Here is a 16,529-nt window from a genome sequence, read left to right as displayed (position 1 = left end):
ATTTCTTCTCCTTTCCTCTTTCTCCTCCTTTCCTCTTTCTCCTCCTTTCCTTTTCTCCTTCTCTCCTTTTTTCTCCTCTTTCGTCTCACCCCTCCTCTCCTCTTTCTTCTTCTCTCTGCACCTCTCCTCTCCCCTCCTCACTGTTCCTTTCCTTTCCTCTCCTTTCCCCTCCTTTCCCCTCCTTTCCCCTCCTTTCCCCTCCTTTCTTTTCTTCCTCACTCTCTTTTTCTCTCCTCTCCTCTTCTCTTAACATCATCACCAGTTATCATTTGCTTAAGTTTTGAGACTCGTATATCAATAAATTAGTTATAGAAGTAATGAGATAATTTAACCCAAGTGCACTAACTTGTATATGCATGTTGATTATGCTTAGGTCATAGATTTCCTTTTCCCATGGGCTCCTGCAACATAAGAAGCCCAAAGAATGTCATGCAGCCACAGGGTTTTCTTGGTCTGAGAAGAAGCCCTTCAAAGAGGGATTTTATTTGCTGGTATTATGAACCTTCCTTCAGGCCTGGGATATTGTTCTATGATTAAGAGTGTGTTTACCTTTAGGATAAAGCTGAATTTGAATGTGTTTAATTTTATTGTTTTTTTCATTATGACCATTGTGATGAGGATTAAAGTCTTTTAATTGTTTAATTGTAAAGTTATTACTTGGTGCTATCGTGTTAAATTATGGGTATCGATTTCTCAGGAAACCATGTTCATTTTGTCCCTCTGTTTCAGCTGCCCCTTCTTTCGGAACGAGCTTGGGGGGGAGAGCGAACGGGTTGTGAGCTTAAGCAGAGACTGGGGCTGCGGGACAAAATCGGGCTCTTCAGCCGACCCACCTGTTCTTTACCGTTCCGTTGCCGCAACCACTATCGGCCTTCTGGAACCTTCCACGGGTCAGTCCCACTGGAGAACAACCCTGTGTCCCTATGTCAGGAGTCCTTACACGATAGAGGCGGTTGACCAGGGGGCGGGCTACTACCGCAGCTATTTCTGTGGACAAGGTTTGTGGATTGCTCGATGCTCTGTGATGTGAAGTGACTATCATTTTTGATAATATATGGATATGGCTATTTATTCTTAATGCTAAAGATTTTATTTAAAAAATCATTATACATTGTAAAGGGTTCATAAAGAGATGCAAAATGATTAGTCTTGATCTTATACAAGGTTGGAATGATGGAGGATAGCCTAGAGCAATAAGGCATATTTGAGAATGATCTAATTATGTCTTTATTTTTTAGAGCGATCCTAATATATGCAGTGCAGAAAGTTAGAGTTTTGAGTTTCAAGATGGAAATTTTTAATGAAAGAAATCTCAAATCCCTTACAGAACATCAAAACTGGCTTGGGGTCGATGATTCTTTAGGCCCTGTAGCAGTCAGTATAAGAAGAGAGAAAGTAGAAGATGCGACTGACAGTGCCCACAGCCTGCCTACCTACCAGTATAGAATAATAGTCAGAACTTCAGAGGTAAGGAAGTGTTCATAGATCTGTGATAGAATGTTCTGTATTACTTCAGAATTTGGTCCAGATTGAGCCATTTGTTAGCTGAAAATTTGGTCCAGAATGAGTCAAGTGTTAGTTGAAACTTTGGTTCAGAATGAGCCAATTATTTGTGGAAAATTTGGACCAGAATGAGTCAATTATTAGCAGAAACTTCAGTCTAGAATGAGTTTAGTATTAAAGGGTGTCTTTGTTTTCTATCACATAGTGGAGGTTTTATCATTTGATGCTTATATGTTCATAGGGCACAGTTGTTATGCAAGAAAGCAGGGTTGATGTCTCTTCAGGGTTATGCAGAGATGGCATAACAGGTTGTTAATTACAATCATGCTTTTATTATATAAGTAATGCTAGAATGCAGGAGAAAATTATTGTATGAAATTTTGATTAAGACCCCCTTTAATGTAATATAAAGTAACTGTATAATGACATTAGTAACTAATTATGAAGTAATCTATTAGCTACTACAGCTCATGAGCGAAGGTGAAAATGGGTCTTGTATGCTGCTCTGTGATGACTCCTGTAGCATTTTAATAACATGATTGTTTAAAGAATAGGATTAATGGGGTTTCATGAGATAATTACAAGCAGATGGGAAAGGGTGCGGTGGGTACAGGGAGATCAGGAGATTGCGTGATGCATGATAGAGGGAGGTGATGGTATGGTTGCTTATTGAAGGGAAGGTTTTTTTTTTTTTTCTATTGGTGAATGTACTGAATAGGAGAATAAGCTGGACTATTTGTTTCTGGGCAATTAGACAAATAGTGCACTCTCTCTCTCTCTCTCTCTCTCTCTCTCTCTCTCTCTCTCTCTCTCTCTCTCTCTCTCTCTCTCTCTCTCTCTCTCTCTCTCTCTCTCTCTCTCTCTCTCTCTCCCTCTCTCTCTTTCTCTCTCTTTCTCTCTCTTTCTCTCTTTATCTCTCTCTTTATCTCTCTCTCTCTCTCTCTCTCTCTCTCTCTCTCTCTCTCTCTCTCTCTCTCTCTCTCTCTCTCTCTCTCTCTCTCTCTCTCTCTCTCTCTCTCTCAATTGATGGTACTGCAGTAGGATTCCAATCTAGCAGTTTTCTGATTTAAAATGGCACTAAAGTTTATAATATATTACATGTTTTTATGTATTTATTTATTTTTGTATTTTTTAAGCATTGAAATGGTGCTAAACTGAGATATGCCTGTCACTATTATCAGACTGCAATTGAGTGTACAGAATGTGTTTCTGCATGTGAACTTTAAGGTTGTAGTTTTAACAAGCTCATTATGTAATAAAGATAAATACAGAGGTATTTTGGGAATGTTATTAGAATGGTTTTAAAGTTCATTATCCTTGACATGTCGTTTACATTTCTTAATTATCAATTTGGAATGACTCTCCCTCTAGATTATTGTTCCAGAATTTTAGAAAATATAGTCTTGAAGTGAAATTCTTTTCCTCTTATTACTGTCTCCATTTCTCATGTGAAGGGGGCGGGGAAGGGTTTATGTAATTCTAAGGATCTGATTCTAGGTGAGCCTCCCCCTCATTGCAGACACAATGTATCCAAATATCCTGTTGGCTGCTTCAACAACTGAAAATCTCCAAAGTTGATCTATTTTCATATGTTTACATCTCACCTCTTTCTTTTTTTTTTTTCTTCTTTTTTTAGCTTTTTAGTTGCCAAGGAACAGTTTTAGAGGAGAGCCTAGGCCGTCCAGGGGGAGAAAAAGGTCGTGGCCCCGGAGTGCGTGAGGTTCTGGAGTACGTTTGTCCACAGCTGTCGGTTGGGTGCCTTCGCTTGGGCCATGCTACCTCGCAGACGGAAGAGGCTTTGTTGAGACTGGATGAATTAGGGGTACACAAGAAATTTAAGGTGAGTGAGAATATTTTTTTCTTTCTTTCTTTCTTTTTTAGTTTTAGTTTTAGTTTTAGTTTTAAGGATTTGGGGGTGAGTATCCAATCATGTTTATTTTTTTTTGTGTGTGTGTGGATGTTTTTCTTTTTCTCTTTATATAGACTTCAGACTTCAGAATGAAAGAAATGATAGCTCTTAACAAATTCTATTATATTTAGACATGTAGAGGACTACTTGCATATGCTCTTAGATCTTTGAATAAAAATACTGTATACTTATTATGAACACTGACATATAATCTTTCTTTCCAAAAGATTGGAGTCCTGTATTGCCGAGCTGGTCAGACGACAGAGGAAGAGATGTACAACAACGAGACAGCTGGTCCTGCATTTTCAGAATTCCTGGAGACTCTAGGCCAACGTGTCAGATTAAAAGACTTTGACAAGTACAGAGGCGGACTTGACAAGAAGAGTAAGCTGGTTTCTCATGGTCGTAGTTGAGAGCAATTTTCCTTGAAGAAAGTAATGTTTTGAGTTTAATATCTGTTTTATGTGTGGTTTTGAGGTATTGAAAAATAAAGGATTTGGTTTCTCTCTTTCTGCAGCGGACTCCACGGGTCTGTACAGTGTGTATACCCAGTATCGAGACCTGGAGGTTATGTTCCATGTGTCAACGCTCCTCCCTTTCACCCCAAACAACCGCAAGCAGCTTCTTCGGAAACGACACATTGGCAACGATATCGTCACCATTATCTTCCAGGAGCCAGGTGCTCCCCCCTTCAGTCCTAAGCACATCCGCAGCCACTTCCAGCATGTTTTCATCGTGGTGCAGGCAGTCAACCCTTGTTCGGAGAATACACAGTATACGTAAGAGTCTTCTTTATTGATTTGTTACTTTTTGTTTCCTATCTGTTTTGTGAACTACACCGAATAGGTGACATTTTTGATGAATAGGGTTATGGGAGTATTCATTCACATTTTTGATAATACTGCAAATAAGTACTGTACTTAACTATAAGTTTTTATAAACCTTTCTAAAATTATTTCTCCCTCCAGTGTGACTGTGAGCAGATTTAGAGATGTGCCAATGTTCGGACCCATGATGACTGAGGGAGCCACTTTCCCCAAGTCAAAAACGTTTGCAGAGTTCCTAATAGCCAAGGGTAAGCTTCCAGCTTTGGGCAATTTGCTTAAAACAGGTTAATTAATGATATTTCCTCTGATTAGTACCTTCTGAAGAGTTTATTGATATACTTATACCTCTGTCTATTTATCCAACTGTTTCCATCCCTCTCTTCAGCCATCAATGGTGAGATTGCAGCCTTGAGGTCCGAGAAGTTTGCAGCCATGGCCACACGCACCCGTCATGAGTACCTGAAGGACCTCGCCCTCAACCATATCTCCTCCACCACGCTCGACACTTCCACCAAATTCTGTGAGATTTTTGGCATATTTGTGTGTGTGTGTGTGTGTGTGTGTGTGTGTGTGTGTGTGTGTGTGTGTGTGTGTGTGTGTGTGTGTGTGTGTGTGTGTGTGTGTGTGTGTGTGTGAGTGTGAGAGATATTTGCTCACACAAGCTTGTACATCTAAGTAGGCAGATGTGCTTGTCTTTTCCGATACTTGTGTTTGTTTCTGTACCTGCATCTTTGATACATAAATATCCTTTCCCATTGCTTATTACATCCATATAATTATTATTATTATTTTTTAACTTTCAGCATTAATGGGATTCTCAAGAGGAGGGAAGAAGGATAAGAGAGCGATAAAATACATTTCTGACGCGAGTCTCCGGGGTGCTCTTTCCTGGCCGCTCTCTGTCAAGGACAATGCACTGCAGCAAAATGTAACTATTTTTCTCTTCCTGTATATCTAAGGGTTATCTGTAATATGTAATTTCAGATGATAGTTGATCATAAAAGTCAGACTAATCATTTTAAAAGATAATGTTGGATATTTACTTTTGCTTAACTTTCATTTTCGTTTCGTTTGAGTTTTACTCTTATTGGAGTTTCACTTTTGTTAGAGATTCACCTATCTTTCAGTTTAGTTTTGTTGAATTTAATATTTGTTAGATGTTTAATTTGTTTGTATTTCATTTTTGTTGGATACTTAATTTTCTTTGCATTTCACTGTAGCTGGAGATAAAGTTTAGATTGAGTTTGAGTTTTGTTTAGTCACTATTTTTGAGTGTCACTTTTATTAATGAGGTTGTCTTTATGTAGATTCACTTTAATTAAGATTCGGTTCGAATATCATAGACTACTAATATACTCCTCAGGTTGACTGCGTATTGGGTATATCTGTTGACTCTTTGGTTGTGTTGGAGGAGTCATCAGCGTCGGTCATCTTTGCTGCCCCCTGCAAGACTGTTATTGGCTGGACCATCAAACCACTTCAGGGGTGGGTGCTCATTTATATTGTTGTGTTTGATTTGTTGATATATTGCATGATTATTTAATAAACAAAATAACAAAATAATGTTAATTTTTTTTATTGTAAATTCATTTATGTTGAGTTATGAGAAGAATGTTTGTGACCTCTTGACCCCATGTTTTCAGCTTGCGGATATTCTACCACCAAGGCGAGTGTCTACAGATCTATCTAAGGCCGGGCACCCCAGAGACTGATGCTGAGGAAATTATCGCTGAGATAGTTGCCAGATTGTCAGCTGTGACAGGGGGAGCAGAGACACAGGTGAGGACTTTAGAGGAGAGAGGCAGGCTAGAGTAAATTGTTCAAAATTGTTGGAGGAAAATAATGAGGAGGAGATTCGTCAGAAGCTTACTGTTCTCGACGAAAAGTGGGCTAAAGTTTTCATTTTGTTTATTAAGGATTGGAAAACAAATACCATTGCCTTGTTCTTGATATAATGTTGAGATGATTATATGAAATTTAAAGTTCCACTGACTAATACATTCAACCTCAATAGGAGCTTGTGTTACGACGTAACTCAGCTGGATTACTAGGGTTCAATGTGCAGCAAGATGGTGTGATAACAGAGGTGGAGACTTATGGCTTGGCATCTCAGTCTGGCCTAAGACAAGGGGCAAGGATTGTTGAGGTATGTTATTACTCTTGGTGCTTATATGGAAGTGTTTGTCATCCTTTTTATGATGTACAATGTCAGTATTTTTGCAGCTCATATAACTATTTGTTGAATATTTATGAAAATGCAACTATTATTATTTGCAAATTGGCAATTCTCACTATTAACATTAAATTGTACTTTTGGTAGTATAAATGCATGACCTGATAGTAGTAGTGTCAGATTATATACATACCAAAGATCCTAACTCAAAATCACATGCTGTGGTTAGAGGACAACTTTGGTTTTTAAGGAGCTGTGGTTAAAAAGTCAAAAAATACATATTGAAGAATTATTAATAATAAGAAAATAGAAAGTTGGTCAATATAACAAAGGTTCAGGAAATTAGCTGTTGGTATTCAAAAAGAAAGCTGACCATGAATTATGTATTAAGGAAATATTATTATTAACTCTCATAACCCCCTTGTCTACTTACTTGGCAGATCTGCACAGTTGCTCTCTCAACACTCTCCCAGGAGCAGATGGTGGACCTCCTCAAGACATCAATGACAGTGACAGTCTGCATCGTCCCTCCTCATCTTGATGGAACTCCACGAAGGTGAGTTGGCTGTGCTATAGATTTAATAGTTTTGTTAGTATCAGTCATTTCTGAGATAATGAATAATTTCAGTAGTATCCCTTGTTTCGTACATAGTCTAGAGACCTGTTTGTTGGATGATGGATAATTGTTATGTTGATGACCATAGGGGTTGCAATGTCCCAACCTGTGGATTCCTCCTTGGGGGAAGCGAGGGAGACTACGAGAACCTGAACACACCTGAGGAGCTCTCTAGAAAGCATCTTAAGTCTCGGCACAACCACACGTCTAGGTGAGCTTGCTTAGCTTTATCTTGTCCTTGGGTATATGTATGAACTGTAGAGTTTTGTATTTCATTTTTAGGATTGGTTTGAGGAATCTCAGTATGAGATTTGTGAGTTGAGGAATATTCAAAAGAGTTGTCAGGATAGTCTGGACTGTCGTTAAGTTTGTCTTTATATTGATTACTTTGGGAAAATTTCCTAGATCTCTGGTGTAACCATAACTTCATTCTTGCTTCTATAATATGTAGAGTAACCATTTTTAAATCACATTTAAGATACTAAAATTCCCAGCATAGTCATAAAAGGGTTTAGGCCTGGGAACACACACCGGGGACGACACTGTCGCTCTGACCTCGGGATGTCGTGTCGTTGTCTTGTGTTCAGGTATGACCGGAGCTTGTCACCCCCACGTTCCAGCAACAGCTCTGGTTATGGCACGGGCAGCTCATCACGTTCGTTTACTGTCGACCAGCGTAGTGGACATGACTACCATGACCAGGCTAGACTACAGCAGTCCGACTACCATGGGGAACGGCAAGATTACCAGGTAAGCTGCAAGAAAGAAACTTTTTTTATTTTGTCTGAGGGTTTTATGTGGGATGTATGTTTGTAATAGAGAAGATCTTTATATGTGCTTTATGTGTGATGTTTTTTTTATGTGGGTTGGTCAGATTTGTAAAAGGCAAAACCTAAAAGGTGAGTACCATGATTACTTTAAAATCGTATCAACCCCTCAACAGAATAACAGTAACAACAACAGTAATACCAGCAACAACAACAGTAGCAGCAGCAACAACAACAATATAAACAGCGATTATGATCGAACTGGTGACTATGACAGGACCCCAGACTATATGGGTACGCTCTCCAGCACCAGTTCAGGTCACTCGAGTGACCGGTGGACAGAACCTTATGAGGAACCCCAAGATTCGCCTCCCCCTCCCCTCCCAGCCAGGTCAACACAGGTAAGTTTGAATCTTTTCTCTTGTTTCTCTCTCTCTCTTTTTGTTGTGTTGTGTGTTTGTTGGATGATGGAATTTAGTGTGTAGTGTGGAATGCTTTTTTTCCTCTTATTATTGTTGTTTTGGTTGATATTTCTTACTGTTTTCTTTCTTTTTTCTTTCATTTCTCTGCATGAATAATTGTCATGGTTGATTTAGATTGTAGAAATACTAATGTAATAATTTTGTTTTCCTTTGTATGTGCTGCTTGTGTGAGGCTGTGTGTACATGTGTTTGTATATTTTCAAGCTTTGTAATCCTTAACCAGCAGAAAGCAGAATAGTTAGAGCATTAGTTACAGTTTGTAATATCAGTCTAGAGATACAAGCTGAAGTTAGGTTTCTTGTCTGCAAATCATGGATGGTTGATAGAGGAATTTGCTTATAACCAGGGAGAGCAGGAATGGAATAGTTTGCCTTTGAAGTTTAGATCAGGATAAGATTGTTAATTATTGCACATTGAAACCTGGTAATCTTGAGTTGAAATCTTATTGGTGTAAGTAATGGTTCAGTTAGTATTTTAAGAATTGTTTAGACCATGTATAAAACTCAAATTCAGATCCTTAGAATTGAGGTGAATGTGTAAGGAAAAAGCATAACAGTATAACATACTCCAGTTTTTTTTTTTTATTACAATGAGTGATTAATCTTTGTGGCAGTGAGTCATAAAATGACAATGATATCATTTGCCTGTTGACTTCAGATTTTTTTTCTGTAGATTGTTTTTATATAATAATTATCTAATCATTAACATAATTTTAGAAGAGGGGAAGATTTCAGTCTATATTTATTATGTACATAAATAATGTGTGTGTTCTTGCTCTTTGAGGCACCCTAAATGTAATGACTGAAATCTTCCCTTGGAGTTTTGATGGGCTTTGTCTAACCGACAGGGCGCCAAGCGTCGTGGTGACCTCTTCCACTCCTCGTTCCATAACCGAGGGATGCCTGCCAGTGCTCCTCACTCCTCGTCTCCGTCCTCTTCCTCATCCCATCACAATTATGCCTCCCCTCCCTCCCATCCAAATTACCCTCCCTCTGGTGCCCCATCAACAGGTTATGCTCCCTCTCTTGGCCAGAGCTCCCTCACCCCTACTCCTATGCTAACCTCTTCCCCCTCCCCCACATCACATTCCCACAATTCGGTGGGGATTTATGTGACCCCATACCACTCATCTCACCTCAAGCCGGAGCTCGGCATGGGCGACTCAGCCAACTACGCCGTCCCTCCCCCTCACCCACGTCCGCTGCACGTTTCACATGAGGAGGCTGCCCACGTAAGGATCAGGGCACTGCCCAAAGCCCCTCCCTTGGTACCCTCTAGGTGTAGCTACTGACATTATTTCAATACTAATAAGTAGTGAAGCAGGGTACTGCATTAGGTTTAAGGAAATTTTAGATTTGAGGCAATTTTTCCTTTTTTCCTTTATTCTTGAAAATGTAATTTTGTGAAAAAATATTACTATTTGAGCAGTGGGAAAATCATGACTACATCAAGTCTTACATAATTTCTCTCATTCAACATAATTAGAGAATCCTGTTGTCAGTTAACCTATGATTCTAACCCCCCAAAGTGAATCACAGTGTCCTCAGCTCAACCTGGCCTTTACAGTTCCCTGGTTCTGGAGACTATGACAATGCCCCTCTTAAGCCTGTGGAAAGCCAGCGTGTGAGACAAAGTACAGACACCTCTGCATCTGTAACTCTCCAGTCATCTGCAGTTTCACAGGGTCAAGTAAGTTTTGATAGACATACAATGATTAAGTGTTTTTATATTTGGTTTATCTGTGAAGTAGGAATTTGTGTGAGCAGCTATTTATGTTACTCTTATTGGTTGCTGAAGTAAGGAGAATTCATGACAAATTTTATGAATTTGAATGCTATTATTCTGAATATTATTTTTGCGCATGCAATGTTTAGGTATATCAGAAAATTGTGTCATGTATTACTTCCTTGCTTAAGATAGGTGATTTTTTGTTTTTGTTCTGTTCAAGTTTTAGATCTTGTGCTCTTATTATTCTTATTTTTTTCTTTTTTTCAATGGCTGAACTGAAGCTCAAGCAATCTTTAGGAGATGCTATGCCTTGTGATCATTGTTAGAAATGTGATAGATTTGCTTGGAGGTTATAAAATACTAAGTTGTTAGTGCATTCATTGTAGGTGAATGAGTACATTGCATGGAGGAATGAACGCCTCAGCAGTAATGTCCGTTCGAGTAGTCTTCCCGGGTACCCAGCTCGCATACCAGGCCAAGATGAGAACAATTCTTCCACAGAACGACTGCACCCAACTCGCAGCGAAGGTTGGTCTCCCTTGTATAGTCTTTAATTTTTAAATATGTGCTTGTCATGTTTGTTATGGCCTTCCATGTGCAACTAGCAGAGTGTATGAAAGACAGCATGAAATATATTTTTCCCTCTTGCTATGTGCCAAACATAATTTTTGTCAGATCTCCTGGATAGTAAGACATACAATTCCTATTTAGATGAGCTCTCAGGAAGCAGTGGCTCACCACATACCCGGCGGAGGATAAAGGGAGGTAACACAACCCCGTCATCCACATCCTCCCGGAATCAGTCTCCACGCACAGTCACAACTGAGGCTCGTCTCCGACAGGCAGCCACACCTAGAAAGAGCAGCCAGAGAAATTCAGCAAACTTAGGTTCTTCTAGTTTGCAGGAAGAGCTGTTCCGACTTATCAACCCAGACTACATCTCAGATACAGAGTCACTGGCATCAAAGGAGGGTGCAGAAAGGCCTAGAGCATTCAGTGTCAGTCTGGGCACTGCTTCTACTGCGGGTCACAATGCCCAAGGCAACAGAAGCAATAACAGCTCCCTGGACAGAGTGTCTGTTAAGTCAGGAGGAGGGAGTGTGAATGGAGAGAGAGCAAGCCCTGGTCAGGCTTTAAGTGGCAACCCTGGCAATCCCACCATACACACACAGGGCCCTTCACCTCCCCAACCCCCAGGTGTCAACTACCGAGGCTTCCCAATGTCTCAAAGCATGCCTCAGCACCTTTCATCTGCTGCCCCTACCCCAACCCACGGACAGATCTCCCCCGATCCCAACCATAATGTCCCGTCACGGACAGAGGTGGCAGAGGTGGTAGTGCTAACAGCCAGACCAGCCACTGTTATATCTAATTCATCAGCCACGTCGAGTCCTGCCACAACCAGTGACCAGCGTGGGGACCTCAAGATTGGAGCTGGTCCTCCAGATCCCCGTGGTCCCCCACACCCACATGTACCTGACCAAAGAACAGTACCTGCCAGAGACAGGTAGGGGCTGTGCATTCAGATCTGTTGCTTAGATGACTTTCAGAACAGTGCATGTAGAGCACAATATTATTACAAGTTGTTTTTTTGCTTTGCTTTGAATGGTATTGTTTTAATTTTGCCACCAAATTCTTTACCACCAAATTCTTTATATGAAAGCTTAAACATCATGGCTTTTGCTATTATCTTCAAACCTTAGGAAGATGAATATACCTTTAGCTATATTTTTTTTTTATAACAAAAATCTCTGAACAGATATGTGGCCAGCAGCAGTGCAGACCCCAATCTCAAGAACCCACAATGGGTGGATATGAGCCGGGAAGGGAAGAGTGCTCCTTCTGAGACAGTGAGTGGAGAGCAGGGTGGAGGCCTTGATGTGGACCAAGAGTGGATGAGCCTGGTCAACACAGCCACTCAGGCAATTCAGAAGAGTGGAGACATGATTGGGACAAGCCAGGCTCGGCCACCTCATCCCGCACAGCCTCAGAACTGGCAGCTTCAATCTTCAGTAAGGTGTGTTGGCTAATGTTCAAATTCTTGTGGTACTTTTAATCATGGTTTATTTCAGTGAAATTTATTTATTGCTCTATACACCTAAAAATGTCAGTAAAGGACAAATTTAAGCTTACGCCAGTGCACATACAGAGATATTGCATTACCCACCAAGAGCAAAATCAGCCCATTAAATATTCTCTTGCATTGTCAGATCCGTGGATGATGCAAGTACACCCATGGATTCAGGCCACCTTCAGGATCGATTGGTGCAGCTAGAACGGCAACTAGCAGCTGAGCAGCAAAGATCAGAGCAACTAGAGGATGAAGTCTCACAACTGCGAACAGAGAATCGTAAGCTGCAGGAGGACAGCCGTGCAGCAGCACAGCAGCTACACCAATTCACAGAGTGGTTTTTTAACACTATAGACAAGACGTGAAATATCAGTGGAAATTTTCTTCAGAGTTCTTTGTTTAGCAGAAAAGAATAAGATTAAATTTATGTAGAACTTCCAGTGTCAATTTGTGATTGTGAATTGGTGTTTTGTAGTTTAGAAAAGAAGGCAGGTATCATAGATTCCCATTAGAACATTTTATATGAACACTCTATATGTGACTGCAGGGAAAATAAGATCTACTTGCTTTCTCTTATGACAAATGGAAGCCCCTTGAACAGATAGAAAATTAAGAACTGTGTGTGATCATACATGAGTGATATGTGAGTGCTTGGAAATGTGGCTGCAACATGCAGGGTTATATGTGCCTTGTGCATTGATTGAGAAGTAAAGTGTTAAAATGAGAAATAGTAAGGTTGGAACTTTTTGGCCCCAATACTTAATTTTTTATATACAGAAATTTTCTCACTCCTTTATTGCAAACTCAAAATATATTGGGAAGCCAATCAGACACCTTCTAGTGTTTGCCGTCCGTGCCTTTGTCTTTGGCAAGACTACTTAAGAAACAGAACTTAACGGTTTAGTGCATTGTGTTACCAAGTTGGTATTATCCTGCCATAGCCAAGTTCATCATCTCCAAGATCAGTGTGAAAATCTTTATTTTTCTTTCTTGACATTTTGGTTGGGGATGAGATGGTAGGCGAAGGAATGTGCCACTGCGTGTTCATAGGTTATGTGAAAGGAGCGTCTCATTGAGAATGACACATGCATTCACAGACATACTTGTACGTATTGCTGTATACATACACATACTTATCCTTATACAGATATTCATGTATATATAAAACCAAAGAGAATTTTTTTCCTGATTGTGAAATGATTTTCCATTTTCCAATTTTTTTCCTCTTTCTCACTCTCTAGTTCCTTTTTATTAAGGGCAACCAAAAGTTAGTTTTGGAAAAAAGTAGAACAGGGAAAGCATCAAACAGTTTGCATAGCAAGTGTGGACGTCTGGCATGGGTTAAATTCCCACGGGTCGAAGATCATTATGCCTAGCATCAGTTTTTCCTGAACTTTTGTGTGTTCCTTGGCCAAAGTATGCATTAATTTTTTTTTCTTATAGTTTACTCTCATTACTTTTTATTCTTCTCTCTTTTTAGTATGTTTTTTGGCAAGTGTAATATATGTGTTGAAATATTGTTCTGATCACTGTACAAGTGAGCAGCTTTTCAGGATATTTGTGAAACCACTTTTTTTTCCATTAGATCATCATTTATGATGATGATTATTATTTTCATTATTGTTCTTTTATTATTACCATCATCATCATTATGTCATCATTATCATAATGATTATTTTTTTCACTTTTCCATAGCCTGTGTTTCTGTATCAGTATTTGAATAATGTCTAGATTCAGTTTCCTATGAAAGTTTCATGGAAGGAGATACCCCATTCTGATGAAGTGACTTCTTGCTGTACTAATGCAGAAAGGGATATTTTACCAAGCCATTTAAACGCTGTAGATCAGCTGCCATATGCGAGTGCATTGTAAACATTTGATAAAAAAACCAGTGAACCATGTGTAGGGAATCCCACTTTTTTTATTTTCTTTTTTAATGAGGTGTGATAGTCACTGAGTGTACTAAAAGGTGAGAGCAAATAATAAGAGGAATAGGGAAAGAGACAATTTCTTGTTTTAACCTATGAAGCAAGAGATTGGGAGGGCAAAAGTCGAAAAAGATAGTGTGTGTGGCATAAAAATCTGGAAGTGTTGATGATGGTAAAATTAAAGGTAAAGACGATGATGGCAGGAACTGTAAGCTGTGAAGTGTATATTGTATATGTTGTCTGTATTTTCAGTGACTTACCAGTGTTATTATTATTGCTATTATTATTATTTTTAATCTGCATTTTTTTCTTTTTTTGTGTCAAAACTGGAAGTTTTGTTTTGTGTAATCATCACTATTTTTTAATATACATATATATATATATATACACACATACTCAGTATTGCTATTGCTTTTTTTTTTTACAATTCACTTTATCCTGTGCCTTTGCTTTAATGCGTCTTCACCAGAATACCAAAGTGTGTAGCCGGCAGTACAAAATCCTTTCAGTATAATACTCGCCAAATTATATGGTTGAAAGCCTTTTTTCTCATATTTCTTTTCTTTTTAAGGAATCATGGAAGTGTTCCAAGTTTATTTTAATTTTTTTTTTTTTTTTATAACCTATATAACTCATGATTGTACAGTTGTGAATAGTTAAGTTGATAGAGGTCTTTAACATAAGTGTATGGTGGTAGTTTCATTACAACCATTAATACAGATAATAGTTTGTGACCATTATATAGTGATATTGTGAAGGAAAAGGACAGGTTTCTGTTCTTGTTTTTGATGCGAGGATAATTTCAAGATGGAAGGAAAATTGACAAACATTTTTGTAGTTAAATACTTGTGGAGAGAAGTTGGTGAGATAGGTGTAAGTTGCATTTTTGTTATGAATTTTTGTAATATTTTTCCAATTTCATTCTCTTTTTTTATTTTTATTTTTTCCCAATTTCATTTCATTTCATTTCTTATTGTATAAAAAGTCTAGATCAACACATCAGTCAATTCTTAAGAGTAAAATTCAGTCCAAAAGAAAAAAAAGAAAAGGCTCGAATAAGCCTTCCTCCAACTTCGTTCCTCTGTGCTTTGGTCCTTCCAAATTCCTGTGATGTGCAGAAGACAAAGCAATGATAGAGCCCTTGCTGCAGTTTTAGCCTAGCATTTGTGAAATAGTAAGTAGACTCCCCCCCTCTTATAAGGCATCTAGAATCCAACCTTTTCTTCTTCTTTTTGCACTATTTTCTCACACTGAATTGTAGTGCCTGCTCTATTTTATTCTTTTCTGATCTCTCTTGCTCTTATTCTTTACTTGCAGAGAATAAAAAAAATAGAAATGGACTGTTGGAACGTTTCATATTTTGGGCATATATTGTACGTAGGTTTGATGAATCTACATATAACTTTACCTCAAGACAATCATTAAACATTATCATTGCATTGTGAGTACAGCTGACAGCTTGCACAGGGCCCCAAAAAAACAAACAGATCAAAAGAAAGAAAAAAACAAAAAATGGTGGTATGATTAAATATTCAAGAGGAAAGAATTGAAATTTTAATGAGCAATAGAAATGCATATTGTACAAATACCTAACTTGATTTATTAAAATTACCAGAATTATTATTTGAAAGTTCATTTTTAATTAAAGAGTTGATCAGCATTGCAAGAAAAGAAAGTGTGCCTTCAACTGAGATTTTTCCTTGTGCTTGTTGTTAGCTGAAACTTGCAAACACATCAGCATTCAAAATTGTAACATAGAGAATCATTGTTCATGTTGAAAACATTTTGCAAAGTTGCTATTTCAAATGCACAGCACTTTGTAGAATATTTAATATTATGTAGGCACATAGTGCAAGTGCAACAGTACACATGTAACCCATGAAAGTTCTTTTACATGCATGCTGCCAAGTTGCACATTTCATTGTTTAGTTTTTTTTTTTTTTTTTTAAATGTTTTTCTAACTCTTTTTTATTTTAATATCTACTACAGAACATTTATTAGCTAATGGAAATTATTAAAGGACTAAAACCCTAAGAGCATCTAATGAAAGTGAGAAGACATTGAAGATTTAGATCTTAAGATTGGGAAAGTGATTGTAAGATGCACAGACTGGCATGAAAAGGGACCATAACATAGTGTGTAATTACCAAATTATTTTTTACATCAAAGGACCTACAGTATACCAATTAGCATATTACAGTATGTATTTATCTTCCGAGTGCATTTTGACTTGTATATTTGAATAAATTTACATCAGTTATTAGCCTTTCTTGAGATATTACTGTAGGGACATGATCTCTTAAAAAACTGTACATTGTTATTTTGAAGCAAAAATTTTCATATATGGTGGATGTAGGGAAGAATGGAAGAATTTATCCATTTAGGGATGAAAAGTCTTGCAGTCTGCACTGTCAGGCATGACAAACCTGTCCAAATTTGTTTTGTACATGCAAGATAAATTGTGTAGATGCACCATAATTTGTAAGCTATGTGCCTTACATACAAATAGAATTTGTATTTTAAAA

At 38.3% G+C, this 16,529-nt stretch overlaps 1 protein-coding gene across 6 annotated transcripts in view; it reads left to right on the top strand.

The window, feature by feature from the left end:
- LOC125034287 (signal-induced proliferation-associated 1-like protein 1) overlaps positions 1-16,529 on the top strand; it is a 33,763-nt gene extending 17,234 nt beyond the window's left edge. For 2 of the 6 annotated variants that reach the window (XM_047626041.1, XM_047626042.1), the window contains exons 3-23: positions 730-998; positions 1,328-1,467; positions 3,140-3,343; positions 3,640-3,796; positions 3,930-4,191; positions 4,381-4,487; positions 4,625-4,759; positions 5,043-5,167; positions 5,603-5,724; positions 5,883-6,018; positions 6,254-6,385; positions 6,853-6,968; positions 7,117-7,239; positions 7,616-7,778; positions 7,972-8,196; positions 9,125-9,508; positions 9,844-9,966; positions 10,392-10,533; positions 10,717-11,512; positions 11,765-12,022; positions 12,216-16,529. In XM_047626041.1, coding sequence (XP_047481997.1) covers positions 730-998; positions 1,328-1,467; positions 3,140-3,343; positions 3,640-3,796; positions 3,930-4,191; positions 4,381-4,487; positions 4,625-4,759; positions 5,043-5,167; positions 5,603-5,724; positions 5,883-6,018; positions 6,254-6,385; positions 6,853-6,968; positions 7,117-7,239; positions 7,616-7,778; positions 7,972-8,196; positions 9,125-9,508; positions 9,844-9,966; positions 10,392-10,533; positions 10,717-11,512; positions 11,765-12,022; positions 12,216-12,441 — 4,345 coding nt within the window. In that variant the 3' untranslated portion in view covers positions 12,442-16,529. The remainder of the gene's footprint in view (positions 1-729; positions 999-1,327; positions 1,468-3,139; positions 3,344-3,639; positions 3,797-3,929; positions 4,192-4,380; positions 4,488-4,624; positions 4,760-5,042; positions 5,168-5,602; positions 5,725-5,882; positions 6,019-6,253; positions 6,386-6,852; positions 6,969-7,116; positions 7,240-7,615; positions 7,779-7,971; positions 8,197-9,124; positions 9,509-9,843; positions 9,967-10,391; positions 10,534-10,716; positions 11,513-11,764; positions 12,023-12,215) is intronic. The other 4 variants (XM_047626044.1, XM_047626043.1, XM_047626045.1 and 1 more) reach the window with 4 other exon arrangements.

This window comes from Penaeus chinensis, chromosome 17 (genome assembly GCF_019202785.1).
Source record: "Penaeus chinensis breed Huanghai No. 1 chromosome 17, ASM1920278v2, whole genome shotgun sequence".
Classification (NCBI taxonomy): Eukaryota; Metazoa; Arthropoda; class Malacostraca; order Decapoda; family Penaeidae; genus Penaeus; species Penaeus chinensis.
Note: the sequence above shows the minus strand (reverse complement) of the source record. Positions and strands in the feature narration are given on the sequence as shown.